General features: G+C 40.9%; 2 protein-coding genes across 3 annotated transcripts in view; both read right to left on the reverse strand.

The window, feature by feature from the left end:
* Positions 1 to 1,503: 1,503 nt before the first annotated feature.
* LOC116354398 (uncharacterized) lies at positions 1,504 to 4,279 on the reverse strand. The gene is made up of 2 exons (XM_031793742.1): positions 3,983 to 4,279; positions 1,504 to 2,498 (listed from the first exon to the last, which is right to left on the reverse strand). Exons 1-2 carry the CDS (start codon positions 4,204 to 4,206, stop codon positions 1,952 to 1,954), a joined length of 771 nt encoding a protein of 256 aa, XP_031649602.1. The 5' UTR covers positions 4,207 to 4,279; the 3' UTR covers positions 1,504 to 1,951.
* A 1,508-nt stretch (positions 4,280 to 5,787) lies between these two features.
* Positions 5,788 to 20,021, reverse strand: part of LOC109907580 (splicing factor, proline- and glutamine-rich) — a 29,006-nt gene continuing 14,772 nt past the window's right edge. Inside the window, exons 10-12 of one of the 2 annotated variants that reach the window (XM_020505630.2) lie at positions 6,874 to 17,966; positions 6,487 to 6,591; positions 5,788 to 5,915 (exon numbers count right to left, since the gene is read on the reverse strand). In XM_020505630.2, the coding sequence (XP_020361219.1) occupies positions 17,853 to 17,966 (114 nt within the window). In that variant the 3' untranslated portion in view covers positions 5,788 to 5,915; positions 6,487 to 6,591; positions 6,874 to 17,852. The remainder of the gene's footprint in view (positions 5,916 to 6,486; positions 6,592 to 6,873; positions 17,967 to 20,021) is intronic. The other variant, XM_031793743.1, reaches the window with a different exon arrangement.

The raw sequence follows: 20,021 nt of genomic DNA on the forward strand, positions 1-20,021 counted from the left end.
ATTTCTGTTCAAAATGTTGTATCAAGACTGCCCAAATGTACGTAATTTGTTTATTAAAAATGTTTCATGTTCAAAATTGTGCACTCTCCTCAAACAATAGCATGGTATTATTTCACTGTAATAGCTACTGTAAATTGGACAGTGCAGTTAGATTAACAAGAATTTAAGCTTTCTGCCAATATCAGATATGTCTATGTCCTGGGAAATGTTCTTGTTACTTACAACCTCATGCTATTCGCATTAGCCTACATTAGCTCTGGACACCAATCCCGAAGATTGGCTTCAACTCAGCAGCAAGTTAAAAAACACCAAGGACTCAGTTATGGCTATCATAAACTTGATCAGATCAACATCTAGCCTGCAACATCCCTTGTTTTGCAACCACTCACATGCTAACCACACTGCTCGCAAGCGTCTGCGTAGCCGGGTTCTAAAATAGAACTTGGTTCTATTTGTGACGCTCAACTGCTGCAAGTCCTGCCTCTGAAATCTCCTCATTGGTTTTTAGGAACATATACCCATGTCCCATCTCCTCATTGGTTTTTAGGAGCATACACCCACGTGAGTGATTGAAAGATGAACTGAGATCCACACTCCAGTCGCACTCATGCGGTCTGGTCAGCATGTCAGGTGTTTGTACTGTGGTTCTTCCTGTCTCGTCATCATTCGATATGTCATTGTCATCAAAGCTGTATTTATTTAGCACCTCTAAGTTTGCAGACAAACTGTACCACATTTGTTTTGTTCTGGCCCGTGACAGACTAGTTGCTTCAGCACTCCTAATGGAGAGAGTAGGGTGCCGCTTTAGGTAAGACAAGAACCAGTCTGCTCCCACCATAGAGGTCTCATCCCATGACTGAGAATGCTTGCAACCAGATTGTACAGCGAGTTGGTATGCAAATTTTCTGACCTGTAACAATAGAATAAAATGTTAAATACTTCCCCCAGTTAATACTTTACATTAATAATTTACATGAGTACTCCCTCCCTTGACCTTAATTTCCACCAACATTAACTGCTAACTTAGCAATGACTGACTACTCACTAATTCCTATCAAGTGCTTACCTCATGGGGAGACAATCCATAATATAAATCAGCTACCCTCAAGAGATATTCTGACAACTTCTGCTCCTGCTCATTAATGAAAACCCTGTTTCCACAACGTTAGCCAACATGAGGAGGCTCTCTCAACCCCTTCTCCAGTAGCTTCTTTAAGTCAGGACTGAGACTAGACCACTCAACACCTCTAGGAAAGCCATTCTGGTGTGTGCTTGCCATTGAAATTTTGCAATTGTCTCACTGAAAAATAAAACTATATCGCAGGGTTAGGTGATCAGAATACTGAGGCAGGTTTTCCTCTGACATATTTCCTTTTCCATTAATATTTATTTTGATCTTTACAGTTTTTTTTCTACAAATTGCTTTCACTTTGAAAATGTGGAGTATGTTGTTTTGCTCTGTGGTAAAAACATTGAATTAAATCGCCTTTTAGATTGAATTTTAATGCAGCAAAATGTAAAAGCAAGTTCAATGGGAGTGTAGACTTTCTATAGGCACTGTAATATTCCCCAAGAACAACTGCATATATAATTTATTGAAACTGCTATTGAACAACAGGAAACCTTACATATTGTACCTTTTAATATTCTTATAGAATAGATTCATTGAAGGAATATGCATAACTAACAAGTATTTACAGGTACTGCACATAAAAAACATAGAAGTTGTTGGATTTATTTATTCTTCTGTGACAAAATACCAGTGGAGGGCTTCATGCATTTTTAGAATCCCTCTATTCTGAGCTGACACATTTCACAAAAAAAGGACTAGTGTTCCCATCACAATACTTTGGAGCCTTTTAAACCTACAGATAACTGAGCAGTCATCATTTAAGACCTGTTGTTCGTAAAACGTGAAACCCAGTCAACTTGCTCAGTGGGTTGAGGAAAGTCACTTTATTTTTCCAGGGACCTTATCAGGGTGTGTGTGAATCTTGGCCTTCCCCTGCTGGAGTTTTAGGGAAGTGATCTTACTATCCAGCTCGTCCATAAACCCTTCATCCACAGATTCACTGTCCCCCTCCTCCCTCCCTCCAACTCCTTCCGTGGGCAAGAATATGTGAAGCTGTGTGCGTGCTGGCATAGAAGCGGCGGGAGGCGAAGATTGGCTGGGGAGGCTCAGGCAGGGCTTTCCTCTCACTGTTAGACCCTCCCAGTGTGACGAATGGCAGTGCTGCATCACAGGAGGACGGAGCTCGCCTTGCTCCTTGGCCAGGGTCAGACTTTGTGATCTGGGCTTCCCCAGCTTTGGGTTGGGTCTGATGGGGTAGGAGAAGTGGCTGTACACTGGTCTGTTGCTCTGGTTCAGGTTCTTTCCTACTATTGTGTCACAGGACTTGCAGAGAGGCAGTGGTCGTTTCCGCAGAGGGCGGCGGTTAGGGGAAAAACCATCGAACACGGCTCGTTCTCCCGGGGTGAAGAGGGAGGGCTCGCTAATGCTGTGTGGAGAGGAATCAGACAGGTGGAGGTGGGATAGTGGCAAAGATAGACACTGTGAAGGTGTGAAATGATATGAAATGTTGACACGTCATGGGAGATTCAGAATTTGTTGGTAAGATGTAAGATGTTTTATATTCATCAAATGTGTGTAAGTTACTTCTCATCAGAATGGTATTTTTGTATAATACTGTGGCAGGGTTGCAGTATCTGTTCTATGTCAAGACTAAGTTGCATGGGCCGCAGAGAGGGGAGAGGTCAAAGTATCATCATGTGTAAACATATCTCTTGGCTCCACAATGTCTGTGTACCAGTCAGTGTGTCTCTGTGATCTTGTCAAGATAGGATGGATTTGATATATGCCTGTTGATATGGAGGATTGGTTTATGGTTCTGGGGTTTGAGTAAGGAGACAAAGCTGAATTATTTATTATGTCTATGCTGTCTGACTATGTGTGTTCTTTGCTATTAAAGGATCTCAGTTGCATTGTAGGGGGGCTCTCAGAGAATTCATTGAGAGACACTGAATTTATCTGAGAGTCACCGGATTGTGATAGAGCTGATATAATTAAAGATGGACTTTGATAACTAACTCTGACTTGTGTGTGTGGTTTGCTCCCATGATTTGGTAAATAGAGGAAATTTCCACGACACACACTTTAAACTTCCTGTAATTATTTGCGTATCAAGGGCCTAAACAGAAACAAAACAATTGCGTTCAAGCAAGCATTTTAGTCCTACACGGTCTCTTTCAATGAGACTCGATACTGTACTTCCTCAATGAAAATAACAGATGTACAGTATGAATGTCAACAATTACTGGTCAACAGCTTCCTTTGACAGGGGGTGAATTTAATCATTTTTTTGTTATTCAAAATCTGCATTCTAACTGACTGCAGCGGTGTGGTATCAGGGGGAGTGTTCCCAGTCGTGAGGGGTTTTAGTGCCTCACTCAGGTTTCTCCTCCAATCCTCCAAGACACAAACTCAGAATTGTTCTTGCACTACATTGTAGTTACACAGCGTCCCAAACAGAAATATATCCTCGTACACCTGAGATTTATAGAGAAAGACTTCTGTTATCAAAACATGTTGTGTATATATTACCTAATTTGATAACTAATTGTTGGGAACTATACTATTTGCCTACAGAAGTTAAATCTGGGCAATTAAATACAATTTCCAGACAATTCAGGAAATAATCTTTCCTTTCCTCATTATCTAATCAATTCACTGTATGATGAATCAATATCAGGATATATTTCACATACATAGGCAATAGTTTATTACGAAGGATTCTTACACAATATATATTTTGAAAATTGCACCAATAAGAATACAGCACAAAACTAATTTATAGAGGTCCTCCATTATATCTGGTTTGCAAACACTTACGCAATTAAGTCCTCCAATAACAATAATGCATTCAGCAGCCAAGCTGCTGGTTGCATGGGCCCCAGGCTGGTCCTAGTATGAGTATCAGCTTACCTGAGTGGAGTCGTGGTTGTCTGCCTGTGCGAGGCTTTAAAGGTAGCTAGGGAAGGCAGTCGGACACTGTCCCTTTGTCGTGTTCCATTGGGCTGAGGCAGTACGAGCACAGAGTTGGACTTGAGGTAGGTTCGGACAAGAGCTCTGCTCCTTTGCATGGCTCTCCAGTGCCACAGCCTACCGCTGTCCAGGCTGAGGCCAGGACCGGCTCCTGCGGTGCTCATGTCTCCCCCAGAAACAGCAGACTGCACAAGCCCATCTGTGTGCGCACTGGCGCACCCGGGGGTGCATGCAGCCAGGTGAGGCTGATCAATAATTCATGCCCATTAAAGATGCATCGATGAGGCAGCCCAGGTGGACGCCACCTACTTTATATATTCATAAGATTAAATAGTCTATTGTGAAACTGGGTACTGGGCTGCAGAAGGATCTGATGATCCACTCATAACTTTGTGTATATTAAGCAACAAAAAAGTGTGTGGGGAGCAATAGTGTATGTGTGCGCCATACTTAATCGCTATTCAAACTTGAAAGTAGTCAAAAATTGTAGGGCAGCGTGATAGAAATACCTATTATTTTTCCAATAAATGTTTTTGTTCAGATTTTAGAAACTTGAAAGCATTCAAGTCGGAGCATTGACAAATTAAGTGTTATTCCGATTCAACATGAAGCAGAGTCCTAAACACCTGCTTTTGGGTTCTTTAAATTAAATGGTTATGCAGCGCATTCAGGAAGTAATCAGACGCCTCTTTTTCCACATTGTTACGTTAAAGCCTTAATTCTAAAATGTATTAAATAAAAAAAGCAATCCTCAATCGACACACAACCTCATGACAAAGTGAAAACAGGTTCAGACATTTGAGCAAATGTATTAAAAATATTCAGTAATACCTTATTTACATAATTTAAATACATTAAGCCGTATTCTAAAATGTGGAGAAAGAGTTCTGAATACTTTCTAAACGCCCCATGTAAGAATGATTAATATTTCCAGCTCTTAGTGTAGTTGAGCTTTACGAAAGCAACAACATCAGAACAGGTCTTCGTGAGATATACCGAGAACATTTCTTCGATCATCTTGAAATGTCTACCGTAAATGATAACGTTCAAATCATTTCTAGCGCATGGGCTTTGGGGAAATTTCAGGCACACATTCTCCATGCCTTCTGTTTCCTCGGTTTCAGCTTCCAGCACGGTGCCCCTTTCGCTGGACCATCTCCAGCAGTGACAGCCAACCCACAGGATACAAGCGTGATCCAGCACATGGAAACATTGTACCTTGCCCTTAATTGTAACCGGACAAGAGGCTTCCGAGACAGGTCAGAATAGGAGTGTCTCAGCGAGTTTAAAAGCTGAGACACACACACACACTTTAGAACAAGCTAAATAGGTATACCGAAATATATTCATGGCAGAACAATAAACATGTTAACTTTCATACTTGTTGATAATGGTAGGAGGACTTCCATGTTAAACCTGCACATTTAAGTTCAATCAGTTCTATTCAACTGTTGAATGAGATAAAGTACTGCCTCTGGTATTCCCCTTATTTTACATTGACACTCAATGGCACCTGATTTATGGTAATTTAACAAGCGCCACTAGGCACAATTTAGTACCAATTGTGTTGAATTGTAAGAATATTGAATTTGTGTGGTAAACTCCAGTGGAAACCGTGCCATAAAATGAAGTGTTACCAGTGCTATTAGATAGCCATACCATCCCTGTGGATAGTTGCCAGTTCTCTAGAGATGCACTAGGACAATTACAGGTTTAATCAAAACAAAAAAAACTGGACAAATCTCCAAGTTTAACCTTTTATTGCAATTTTGTGCAGAAAATAAAAAAATTGTATTTAAAGTCTCCTGTTGAACTTCTAGCTTTTCTGCTGGTTGGATGCTGGGGCGTCGTCACACTTCACTTCTGCCTGGTTCTTATGGGAGAAAAAAATATGAAACATTTATTGAGTCGATACAAATAACGTCATCCATTGGAAATGATCGACAAACATCAAATCAGGCCCGTCCATGGCCACAAGCAAAAATAAAAAATAAAATGTTTAACCCAGTTTTCTCCCCGAATTACCTTGGCTCATCTCTGCTACTTCTCAATGGGCTCGGAGGCAAAGGTCGAGTCATGCGTCCTCCGAGACATGACCCGCCCGGCCCCCTACTTACCACACTGCTCGCTTAACCCAGATGTCAGCCTCAATGTGTGGGAGGAAAAACTGTTAGACTGAAAACCAGAGTCAGCTTGTCACTAGAGCACGATGAGTCAAGGAGAACCCCACCATCCAAACCCTCCCCTACCACGGACAGCGCTGGGCCAATTGTGCGCAGTCCTATGGGGCTCCCGGTCACAGCCGGTTGTGACACAGCATGTGATCAAACCTCAGGCTGTAGTGGTGCCTCAGCACTGCGGTGCAGTGCTTTTGACCACTGCGCCATTCAGGAACAAGCAACCACACTATTTAAACTAATGTGTTTGAGAATAGTTCAACCAACCTGCAGATCCATTTCCTTGCTTTAGGATAGACCACATCCTTGTTTTAGGATGGACCAGAGGCGCCCCTGCACAGGTTTGAACAGACATCAGTCTATTCAGTTAACCTGCAACAAAATAAAAACATAAGTCAACAACTTCCACTAAGAATGAAGCAACATTGTCAAAAATCAGGGGGGGGGGTCCAGGATTGCATGCTCTCCCTCCCCCAAAAATGAAATCTTGACAATCCCCACAAAAACATTTCCATTTGTTTAATATGAGCACTTAAGAGATTTAAGGCTTCAAAAAGGTAAACAATGTCTTAGCAACATTACATCAATTCAGACTAGTGCCCTTTGGTGCAATGACTAAAAGGCTTCCATCTAGCCCCTCTGCAGGTAGCTTACCATATGTTAAACCAGGAGCAGCTCCTCAGCCTCCTACAATCACTCGAGGCCCCTGCAGTAAGAGAGAAACAATGAGCTCAAAGCTATGAATTTTGAAAATGTATCCTAAGACACTAGTACACAAATAACTGTAGATATGAGTGCTAAACTACAGGGATGTAGAGGACTTGAAAGTGGATTAGGCTTTTTGGAATTTAAATTACAAAACCTACAGTACATGCATGCACTAGATGTAAATGACAGAATGTTTAAAAATGTTAAAAGAACTTGTGCCAATTAATGTCAGACATTACAATTTTTCTTAAAGTAAATTTTGACATAGTGGGGAGAACAAGTATTTGATAACCTGCAAAATCGGCAGTGTTTCCTACTTACAAACCATGTAGGTCTATTTTTTTTTATACCATAGGTACACTTCAACTGTGAGAGATTGAATCTAAAACAAAAATCCAGAAAATCACATTTTTAAGCAATTCATTTGCATTTTATTGCATGACATAAGTATTTGATCACCTACCAACCAGTAAGAATTCCAGCTCTCACAGACCTGTTAGTTTTTCTTTAAGAAGCCCTCCTGTTCTCCACTCATAACCTGTATTAACTGCACCTGTTTGAACTCGCTACCTGTATAAAAGACGCCTGTCCACACACTCAGACTCCAAACTCTCCACAATGGCCAAGACCAGAGAGTTGTGTAAGGACATCAGGGATAAAATTGTAGACCTGCGCAAGGCTGGGATGTGCTACAGGAGAATAGGCAAGCAGCTTGGTGAGAAGGCAACAACTGTTGGCGCAATTATTAGAAAATGGAAGACGTTCAAGATGACAGTCAATCACCCTCAGTCTGGGGCTCCATGCAAGATCTCACCTCGTGGGCCATCAATGATCATGAGGAAGGTGAGGGATCAGCCCAGAACTACACGGCAGGACCTGGTCAATGTCCTGAATAGAGCTGGGACCACAGTCTCATAGAAAACCATTAGTAACACACTACGCCGTCATGGATTAAAATACTGCAGCGCACACAAGGTTCCCCTGCTCAAGCCAGCGCATGTCCAGGCCTGAAGTTTGCCAATGACCATCTGGATGATCCAGAGGAAAGAAGGTCATGTGGTCTGATGAGACAAAAATAGAGCTTTTGGGTCTAAACTCACTCGCCGTGTTTGGAGGAAGTAGGATGAGTACAACCCCAAGAACACCATCCCAACCGTGAAGCATGGAGGTGGAAACATCATTCTTTGGGGATGCTTTTCTGCAAAGGGGACAGGACGACTGCACCGTATTGAGGGGAGGATGGATGGGGCCATGTATCGCGAGATCTTCGCCAACAACCTCCCTCCCTCAGTAAGAGCATTGAAGATGGGTCGTGGAAGCGAAACACACAGCCAGGGCAACTAAGGAGTGGCTCCGTAAGAAGCATCTCAAGGTCCTGGAGATGCCTAGCCAGTCTCCAGACCTGAACCCAATAGAACATCTTTGGAGGGAGCTGAACGTCCGTATTGCCCAGCGACAGCCCCGAAACCCGAAGGATCTGGAGAAGGTCTATATGGCGGAGTGGGCCAAAATCCCTGCTGCAGTGTGTGAAAACCTGGTCAAGAACTACAGGAAACGTATGATCTCTGTAATTGCAAACAAAGGTTTCTGTACCAAATATTAAAGTTCTGCTTTTCTGATGTATCAAATACTAATGTCATGCAGTAAAATGCAAATTAATTACTTAAAAATCATACAATGTGATTTTCTGGATTTTTGTTTTAGATTCCGTCTCTCACAGTTGAAGTGAACGTATGATACAAATTACAGAACTCTACATGCTTTGTAAGTAGGAAAACCTGCAGAATCAGCAGTGTATCAAATACTTGTTCTCCCCACTGTAGTTAGGTATGTAGGCTACGTCACTTTATAGCAACATTTATTAACTCCAGAGGGAACAGGCAAATGCATAAGAGCCATGACACCAATCATGCAAAAACATGAGGACTGAAAACAGTTACAAAGCAAGGTAAGCTTGACTTGGTTGACACTGGAAAAGTATTGTTATAGCAAACCCCCCAAAACGTCAGGAGTTGCACCTATGAAGACGCTTTCACCTTATACATCATGATGGGCATTTGCGACGTCGATCTTGCAGAACGAGTTTGGAAAAGGCATTGCCCTTTCCAGTAGAGGCCCTGGAGGGTAGTTCTGGCATCACACTCTGAAGGGGATACGGAGAAGTAGACTGGCCACTCAAAGAGGAAACTCCCGAGGGGAAATGGATCACAGTGCAGACAGACACACTAGACAGCCCTAGGGCTGATTTCACTGCTCATGGTAGTTCTCTACACAAGACGCGTACAGTCCAAGATAACCAACACTAAGTTTGCTGCATGAGACACCGTTTACATACAAACTGCTACACCAAGGAGGTTGGCACAGTCCTTGTGAACTGAACCCTTTATAATTGGCTGGCTGGTCACTGGCTTGAGAATGTCACTGATATAAGACAGGAGGATTGATGATACCTTGAAGCATGAAATGCACTAGGTCTGTCCAACAAAAAATATATATATAGGTCGACTGAGAGTAGTCTGTTCTTTCGACTAATCAATAGGTCAAAATGGGAAAAAAAAGTATATTTTCCCATATATAGACATTGTGTGTTTTAATCAAATCAACTATATGCACGGAGCTTGTCTGATGCTTTAAGCACACTGTTGGATGAAATAATTCCGACAAATGACTAGAGGGACTCCGACCACAATTGATTTGTGCCGGGCAGGGCTCAGACCTGCTGCACACTAAAAAAATAAAATATAAGACAGTGTTTGTTTGACTTGCACCTGTTGTGTCCTCCTCCCTGCTGCAGCGACCACAAACAGAACAGTTTATCGTCCGTGTTGCTGAAGCAGCAACATAATTAGAGCTATTTCTGAATGAAAAGTTCAGTTACCCAAATGTTTAGGTTAAAACAATCCCTAAACCCGTGCTCTCCTTACGTGACACATGTAGGCCTATGCATAGCATGCACGTGACCAATTGGGCATGACCTATACAATATCATAATCACATCAATAAATTGGTTAGAAACTACTAACTCCTTAACGTGACAGCAAAATGGATGCAGAGTATTTGACAAATTAAGTCAAAACATGAATGTTTACTGGTTGCTCAGGAAAAAGGGAAGTCATATGTGGAATAACTGAATAGTTGTAGAAAATCTTGGAGATCAAGAAAAGGAATATATATATATATATATATATATGCATATTATGTGTGCCAAACTGGTGCGGTTAGATTCCAAACATTTCAGACCGTTTGGAAAAATGTAAACACTAACCAAATATGCATACCAGAAAGTATTTTTTGTAAAGCCTTTTACAGCAAGACTAAAAACAGTCGCATGCATTTGTGAATGCAATTGCAGCAATAGAGCGGTTTATTTACTGTTTAGGCTAATTATTCAACGGTTGCTTTATTATTATAATATATATATATTTTTTTTTATACGCTTCATTGCATTTAAAATCCGAATGACTCGTACACTGTGTGATGACATGAACAAATAAGACTAAACAGGATGCGCTCTTAGGCCTTACTGCTCAATGTTGGTTATACAAGGCTGTTATACTAAGCCTAATGATAATGACATCACTTATTATAATGATCATACTAATATCAAGATCGGGGGTTATTATACATCCTTTCTGATCATATGGAACAGTGTACACACTAAATAAATAATATCAGCGGCTGTTCTAACAAAAAGTGTAACGCCTTTATTACAGCATATAGCAATGAATAAAAAGACGAATTTGTGAAGTTGTTTATTCCACGTGGTTACATGGGAATAAGTAGGCTATTATTCAAACAGGTAACAACACTACCGTTTGAGGCCGCTTAGAGAATTTATATATAGCACATTTAGGCCATTGATTAAATACCTATTTAAGTTGGGATTTCCTCTCACTTTTCCTAGTCAATTATGGCAAGGGCTGTTGTGTCACTTAACTCCGCTGCTGCCTCCGCTGCATTTCTCTCAACACCAATGCGTTTAACATTTCTATTATGCACATAGCAACATGGTCTGGGAAAAGGCGGCAATTCAACATTTGCACACACCGTATATAGACTTTGTTGTGTTATTGACTGTACGTTTGTTTATTCCATGTGTAACTTGTTTGTGTGTCGCACCACTTTGCTTTATCTTCGCCAGGTTGCAGTTGCAAATGAGAACTTGTTCTCAACTGGCCTATCTGGTTAAATAAAAAGGTGAAATAATTTAAATAAAATGGAGGACTGATATTTCAAAAGCGCTGACAGCGACCGCTTGCAAACGAGGGAGAAAGCGCAAGTAAAAAAATCTAATTTTAGTGCTGCACCATTGTCCTTAACAGTACACAATTTCAGTAGAACATGTCTGAGAGTGATGGACTGGGCCATCCCCACAGGGCTTCCATAATGGATTTGTCCACTTAGACAGGCACGAACCAGACAGGTGTCTTGTACACCATTAACTTATTTTTTGTTGCTGCTGCTCAACCAAAGAAATCTCGGTCAACATACATTGTCTATCGACCAAACAATCGACTAAATGGGGTCAGCCCTAAAATACACGAGGGTGGGGGGGGGGGGGACAGGCTGCCATTTTTGGACAGAGTCACAGGTCTTTCCAAAGTACAGGAGAGAGAAAGAGACAGTGCCCTCTTGTGTATGGTAGTTGCCACACTATAGTATTAAGTGAAGTGACCAAGTGCTCTTTATGAATAGCTAGGCTGTGAATGACCCAGATAGACCCAAACCCAGTCCCACAACTGTCCAACGGCCCAAGAATAGCCCAGTGGATTAAAGCTTGAAAATGACACGTTCTAGTTGATCTTAGCAATACACCAAAGTCACATTCTACAAAAGTAGAGGCTGTTCCCAGCCTACCCAGTTGTCAAGTATAAAATAAAAAGCTCATGTTTGCCATTTCCATTACAATCTCAGAGTAAATAAATGAAAGCTGGGTGTAACAAAAGTCAAACTAAAACCTTCCTAAATGACCTAGGGGAGCAACTGAAAAAGTTTAAGAACCCATAATGATGAACCACACAACCAAGAAAATCTGGACTTGAGGTTGCCGATCACATACACCCCCCCCCCCCCCAAAAAAACTTGGCTACTTGTATGTGACAAGACAGGCAGGTAAGAGGACTGAAAGAGCCCAAATACAAGTACAATTCACTGCTCCACATGACCGAATATACTTTCATCCTAAACAGTAGGCCGCATGAGTACGCAGAAAAATAAAGTTTAATAGTATGTAACATTTCGAAAATCGAGCACTTTAAATCCAGGGTGTCATACTCATTTTGGCTTTGACATTAACTGATCAATTAGATGTGAATGAGCTACCGAAAATAAACAAATAGCAAACGCAATCTCACATGTCGCATTACCAGTACGCAAAAATATGTTACAGCGTGTTCATTTTCAAGTATTGTTTAAATGCCAGGACACTACGCTCATTTTCTGCCCTTCATCTAGTCGAATTCAATGCACACTTCCAGAATGCAATGAAACAGGGGGACTGCGAGAGATGGGCTCTAGTTCTTGTCAAGTAGTCAAACAAAACTAGGCTACTTAAATTGGGAAGACTCAGTGTTCAAATGTAGGCAAAGCCGTTTCTGTTCTCCTTAAAGTTTGAGTATTTTGTGCACAGATGTGTTTACATCCTTGTTAGTGAGCATTTATCCTTTGCCAAGATAATCCATCCACCTGACAGGTGTGGGATATCAAGATGATTAAACAGCATGATCCTTACACGGGTACACCCGATATAATCTGCAGTTATCATATGTCACAAGTCTTGAGGGAGTGTGCAATTGGCATGCTGATGACGGCAGGGATGTCCACCAGAGAATTTAATGTTCATTTCTTTACCATAAAAACTGCCTCCAAAGTAGTTGTCAAAAATTTGCAGTACGTCCAACCGGCCTCACAACCGCAGACCATGTGTAACCACACCAGCCCAGGACCTCCACATCTGGCTTCGAATGCAGGATTGTTTAAGACCAGCCACACGGAGAGCAGAAAACTCAGGAGTATTTCTCTGTAATAAGCCCTTTTGTTGGGGGCTTATTTTTTAGGGGGGCATTGGCTGGGACTGGCTCCCCAGTGTGTGGGTCTATGTCCTCCCAGGGCCACCCATGGCTGCACCCCTGCCCAGTCATGTGAAATCCATAGATTATTGCTGAATGAATTTCAATAGAATATTTCCTTATATGAAATGTCATCAGTAAAATCATTTAAATTGTTGCATGTATATAGATCTCACAGCCCTTTGGTTTCACTATAAAATATGTTAAGACTTATGGTATAGGCTTATAGTATAGGTTGAATGTGGTAGTCTGCCTATAACCATCCTGAGTAGGCATATTACGCCATTCCTATTCAGAGATGAGAAATGTATCAAAAATGTGCTATTATCAGGCTGGAAAAACCCACCCGCACTCGGCCCCGTCCCACCTACTCAGCCAGTCACGAGCCACTATTGCGTTGCGACTGTGGCATACTTATTACTAAAAGGTACGTGCTAAATAGTATGCAGTTTAAGCACATAGTACGCTAGTATGGGTATTCGGACATAGCAAGTCTGAAGCGCTGATAAAATACATTGACAATTACTTGTTAGGGGTCTTTAAGGAGTTTCTTTGCCGTAACATTGAATCGACTGGGCAAATATCACTTGCCAGTGTTGCACTGTAGACGTCCAAAAAAAGCCAGTCCACTTGATTCTCACATCCCTCGACACACACACAAAAAGTCTAGTGCTGAATATTGCTTGAGTCGAGCTATCGTTTCTGTATTGAAAATAACTAGTCCGACTTGAGTCAGAGTCCTGTGCTCGAGTACTACGATACACCTTAGCGGCTACATTTTGGCCTTGGTCTACATGATTTACGAAGGTTTGCAATAAAGGCAAAATAAATTATGTTATAATATTAGGCAAACATTGGACAAGCTTCACAAATTGCTTCCTCTATTACTTGATTAAACAGGAGGTGAAGATCAACAATAAAGATCCCCACCAACAACCAAAATTCCCTTCTACAGGGCCAAGGAACCAGATAATTCAATGTCAAAAAAACTATTGCCAGTAACACCCCCCCCCCCATTGCACTTGTCATTACAGCTTGAAAGAAGTCTCAACAAAAGGAGTTGTGTTGATTGAACCAAAGTCAAGTTGTGGGTATCACACACTATTTGTTGAGCCAGTGACACAGCAGTCCATATACAGTTTGTTTCATACAGAGACCAGCTTCAGTCAGAAATGAAGGAAAAATACCAGATAATGCACAGGCTAAAAACACATTGCCACACGTTCACATACGGAGGGAGGAATGAGTACTGCACTGTGATTCCATTTTTCAGAAGTGTGATGCCAGAACCCCTGTACTGTCACATCACGTCAGGTGACAGAGGAAGTTAGAGCAGTACATGTTTGGCATTTAAACAAATCATGAACAGGAACACTTACCTTTTCAGTGGCTCTGTAAGCATACCTCTCGCTGCACACAAGTCCAGGCTCTACTGTCCACTGACTTCTGCAGAACTACTCATCCTCAACGTAACCAACTGCCGGAGCCTTTACTTGGAGCCTCTACTGTGGAATGGGGCAGGCTGGCTGTTGGATTTTATTGCACAGCTACTGCACGCCCATGCACTCAAGACACTTGACAAAGACAAGCTTCTCACTCCTTATAGGTACGCAGGTCTCCTCAGTCTGCTGAATGGTGACGGGGAATAAGGGGAAGTTCTACTATAGACTTCCATCGGTTATACAAGTCTGGCAACTATTTCAGAGTACTTCAATAATCCATATAAAGCCAGGACAACAAATATATATATAAAACTAACTAAGGGGTGATCTACATTCCCACTACAGGTGCATAAACAAAGCTAGCTACATTTATTTTAACCATTAGTTTGTGTCCTGATCTGTGATTCCATCTGCAAACAGTATGACATGGCTGAGTTTAGGCAGGCAGCCCAATTCTTAAACTTTATCACCCACTAATTAGTCTTCTGACCAATCAGATCAGCTCTGAAAAGATCTGATGTGATTGGTCGAAAGAGCAATTAGTGGGGAAAATATCAGAATTGGGCTGCCTGTAAAAACAGCCCAAAGCAACTGTGGTCATTGCCTTTGTTAACATAAGATCACCACAGATTGAGTTGAAATTTTATTTTAAAATGAGTCTGATCTTTCTTTCCCAGTACATTGTTACTTCTAGGCCTACATCCCACCGAGTTGACTGTAGGTCAACATTACTATAGCAAGTTGACCAACATGGTGAGTAGTCCAGGAAGAGCTGACTAAAAGTTCACCTAGAAACATACACCCTATGAAACACAGCCAGATCCAGTCTTCTTGTTAGTCAGCCATTCTGGCAAACTGGCTTCATTCATTGTATTCCAAATCACCTAGACACGTTGACAACACCCAGTTAGAATTTTAGATGGGGTGTCAGTTCCGATTTCAGTCACAGGGGGTTGCTATTTACTGTTCTGTTAATCAAACAACCATTTCACCAACTGGAATCCCTGTTACATTACTGAAAACTGCTGAAAACTCTTCACTAAGGCAAGACTCTTCATCAGGTTGGTCTGTGTAAGACAAGTCACGGGAGTAAACTGTATTAAGTGCAACTCAGTTAGGCCTAGGACTTCTTGTTTTAGAAATGTCTCCTTACACACTGCAACCTTTAAAGTGGCCAAACCTGTCAAAGAAGAAATGTACACAAAACAAACATACAGGAATAACATTGAATGTTTTATGGTATACATTACTTGTGTTAAGGTATCCAATCAGATTTGTTTAGACAACTGTTTTGATAAACTGTTTGTAGTCATTTGAGTAACATTGAGCACAACCACAATCAATCTTTGTGCTGTAATTGTTTGAAATTGACAAAATTCTAAGAGCCTATTGAGTTCAAGTACATAGTGACTAGTGCAATTTCAACAGCGATGTAAAAAATATGGATGAGATTATTTTTAAACATCTCGTAGGAGCACAAGTTTGATCTTCAATAAATAAAAATGTAACTACACGGACAATGTTCTCCATTCTCTGTAGCTTTCTTTGTAATTATATATCTTTTTTTTGTTGTTGCTTACATCGCTGACATATCTACCCTTTGGTGTGCTGTGTCTTAAGTCTCACAGATTTAGAAGTCTAATCGAGCAGTCTTAAAAATCAAGAAAATGTATTGCAAGGGGCTGGTGTTTTCATATCTCAACATAAATCTTCATAAATGCGTGAAAGATAATGTTGACAGTTTTTAAACAATGTGCCCTAATCCTAAAAGGGATAGCTTGGGGTTTTAGCAATGAAGCTCTTTATATACTTCCCCAGTGAGACGTAAAATGGTGGTCACAAGTTAGTCTCTGCGTCCAGTATAAGAGGTCATTTTGGGAGGAAATGCTAACTAGCTTAGCGCAAGGACTGGAAGTACAGGTACAGCTAGCATCCTCAAGAATTCGTCTTTGCACTAAGCTAGCACTAGTTAGCACTGGCTCACAAAACTACCTCTAACTTTATTCTTAATGGAAGTAAAATGGTAGGCAGAAATTAATCAGACCCTGGGGAATATGATAAAGGTCTTCATTGCTAAAACCCCAAGCTATCCCTTTAATGATGTTTCAGACCTAGCTGTAACAATCTGTTAATGTGAAACTTCAAAGTGACTATAGTCACTGGAATGAATCAGTTCACATCCCTGTTGGTTTATCAGTACTTAGGCTATGAAAGACACTAAAGAAATTCAGCGAAGGAGCCATAAATAAAATGGACAAAGTGGAAGGCTGAAAAGTTCTACGGTAGCTTGAAGGGTACCACTTCTCTCACAGTTCCTGTTTCTCATAATAACATGGCCATTTGAATTATGACCTAAGAACATCTGTCAGACAGTGGCTGAAACTGGAATTATTTAGGGTAACATTCTTAAATCGTTTTCATACATTCGTGTATGATATACATTCCAATTAAACAGATTGAATGATGCAATATCAAGAGACAGTGGATGAATGCTTTGAGATGTTAAATGTGGTCTAAGAGGACTTTCAACCTCTGTTCAATAATATGTAGCCGACTTGGGAACAATACACGAGCCAAACATACTACCTTTTTGTCAACGCAAAGAAAGCAGAACAGTTGTCAAAAACCATAACACTTCATTTAGAGCTAGACAAAAATTATACTTTTAAAACAATCATTAATTTAAGTCGTAAAAGTCAAAGGGAATTTTAAAAATCTGGTATTTTTATAAACAAACTATTCTAGTAGCATTAATCGCGTTTGACACCAGCACTGCTCATTTTCATTGTCAAAATAGGGCCCCAAAAGTACAATTTCTACTAGACCTAATTGTGCTCTAAAATGTCAACTTTCTTAATCAATACTGTCCAGTATGCATATGTTGTTCCATTTAGTTCACATGGTGATCATTTACATTATAAAGTTGCTGTTCACCCCCGGCGCCCAACATAATAAACATCTAGGGAAAAAGGCTTGTCAACTCTTGCTGGGCTTATTTAGGATAACGACTCAAAATTGGGTTAAAATAAACTTTAAGAAGGTTTGGAAAGAACCAAATTAGGTCTTTATTGTAAAGTTACATGTTTTTAGTTCAAATCTTAAATGGCACAAAACACAGCCATAGAAAGGTGAGAAAAGTTTACACTTATCACCATTTACGACACGGGCACGATACAACTGGAAAGAAAGTTATACATTAGGTGGGATAGCGCTATGTGATTACTGAGGGTGACCAATTCATCAATTTCACACTACAAATACAAAAGAAAAAAAGAAAAACCTAACTTGCCATAAAATGAATGAGTACTCCGGCTAAAGTGCAAGAACACTTTCAACTTAAATATAACAATGACTCAATGTGAAGATGTTCAGAGAACCTACACAAAAACACTGCTATGAGGGACACTGAAAAGATTTAAAAGCGGGGCTTCTTGGCAGGCCCATCAAACTCCTCACGGACCCTGCCAAACCCTTGGTTGTTAGGACCCATTGCCCCCCGGCCTCCCTGAGGGAAGTTCCGCTCGTTGCGCTATAGGGATCAACAACCATACCAAGGAAGCAGATTGAGGGGAAGGCAGTGCGATGGCACGCAGTTCAAGTCCATATTCAGGGGAGAAGTAAGGGGGGGGGGGTAGAAAGAGAGTTGGTTTTGTTTGAGAGCCATGACAAAATAAACAGCAGAAGACATGTCCAAGGGAAACGTTCGTTGAAATAGTTCCAATACGTAGATCCACAGGTGCCACAGGTAACATACGGAGAAGGAAGAAAGGGTAATGTTTTCGTTAGTTATGTCCTACCATAGTTTGCTGTGCATGCCAAAGGCTGGGCTACATCACTCACTACTGGCATCATATGGAGCATTGAGGGGAAGCCTGCCAGTTTGCTATGGCCCAAAGGCTCAAAGATTAAGTATAATGCCAAAATGTACAGGTTGGCCAGACTGTCTGTTGATAAATGCACTTCAGTGCTATACTTCCACTTTCTTAAACGCTTTTAAAATATACTTATATCAGGCCTATTTTCAGATATAGCTGTAACCCCTTTGTTGCTCGTCTTGCCTCTATTGCTTAATTACACAAGTAATACTGAACAACTACAGTAATGCTGGCCTGCCAAACCGCAATAAAAATGGGAAATATAGGATTTTAATCAATGAGCCTACATCAAGTCTTGCCCAGTTGTTAAACTTAACTTTCATAGCCTTAGTTAAAAAACGGAACAACTTAAGGCAGGAATGAATTTCACATTACAAACTACAAGCTTGAGTCTACTGGCTCACCATAGACTAGGCCTAATTCAAATAGCTGTTCATTGGCCTAATCCTGCCATGTTATTCGGTTGGTCAATGCTTTATAGTGCCATTTCTCCAACCATACCTTCTACAATTTACTATGCATCACATATGTGTAAATATGCCGTCAGTTGGGCAAATGATGCCAACACTGCTTAAGACTCTTTTCACTGAAGTTCCACAGCGTTTGTGGCAAATCCTGATCTAAGTTCCTGGACCAAAAAGACCTTGGTTCATTTTGTATACACACACAAAATGGTCACCCTGCTCCTGCACAACACAATCTTATCATTCTTAAGCGCTACATTTTTTATGTAAATGGCATGTTATAGGGTCTACACACTTTAGTGATTTGGCTTGTTTTTGAGAATAGCAGCTGCAATTCACTTCCTCATTGCTCAGTCTCAGGGCATGCAAAAGACACGAACAAAAACAAAATAAAATTACCCCAAATGTCCTTTTAGAAACAGACACTCCAAGTATAGGGATATAAGTCTTTAGATGTTGTACACATGACATGGTATCATTCCCAACTTTATATAACTTTTTTTTGGGACTCAAGACCTACCAGCTGTGCTGCGCTGTCTATGCCCATGTACTACAGGCACACGCTCGGCATTGCACAGCTGCATGGGGAACTAAACCAAAACAGATTAGAAACCATGGGTTGGAACTAGAGGTTGACCGATTAATCGGAATGGCAGATTAATTAGGGCCGATTTCAAGTTTTCATAACAATCGGAAATCGTTAAAAAAATGTATACCTTTATTTAACTAGGCAAGTAAGTTAAGAACACATTCTTATTTTCAATGACGGCCTAGGAACGGTGGGTTAACTGCCTCGTTCAGGGGCAGAATGACAGATTTTCACCTTGTCAGCTCGGGGGATCCAATCTTGCAACCTTACAGTTAACTAGTCTAACACAATAACGACCCGCCTCTCTCTCGTTGCACTCCACAAGGAGACTGCCTGTTACGCGAATTCAGTAAGCCAAGGTAAGTTGCTAGCTAGCATTAAACTTACCAATCAATCATCAATAAACAATCAATCATAATCATAAGTTAACTACACATGGTTGATGATATTACTAGATATTATCTAGCGTGTCCTGCGTTGCATATAATCTGACTGAGCATACAAGCATCTAAGTATCTGACTGAGCGGTGGTAGGCAGAAGCAGGCACGTAAACATTCATTCAAACAGCACTTGTGTGTGTTTTGCCAGCAGCTTTTCGTTGTACTTCAAGCCTATCAACTCCCGAGATGAGGCTGGTGTAACCGAAATGAAATGG

The sequence above is a fragment of the Oncorhynchus kisutch genome, linkage group LG17 (assembly GCF_002021735.2).
Source record: "Oncorhynchus kisutch isolate 150728-3 linkage group LG17, Okis_V2, whole genome shotgun sequence".
Taxonomy (NCBI): domain Eukaryota; kingdom Metazoa; phylum Chordata; class Actinopteri; order Salmoniformes; family Salmonidae; genus Oncorhynchus; species Oncorhynchus kisutch.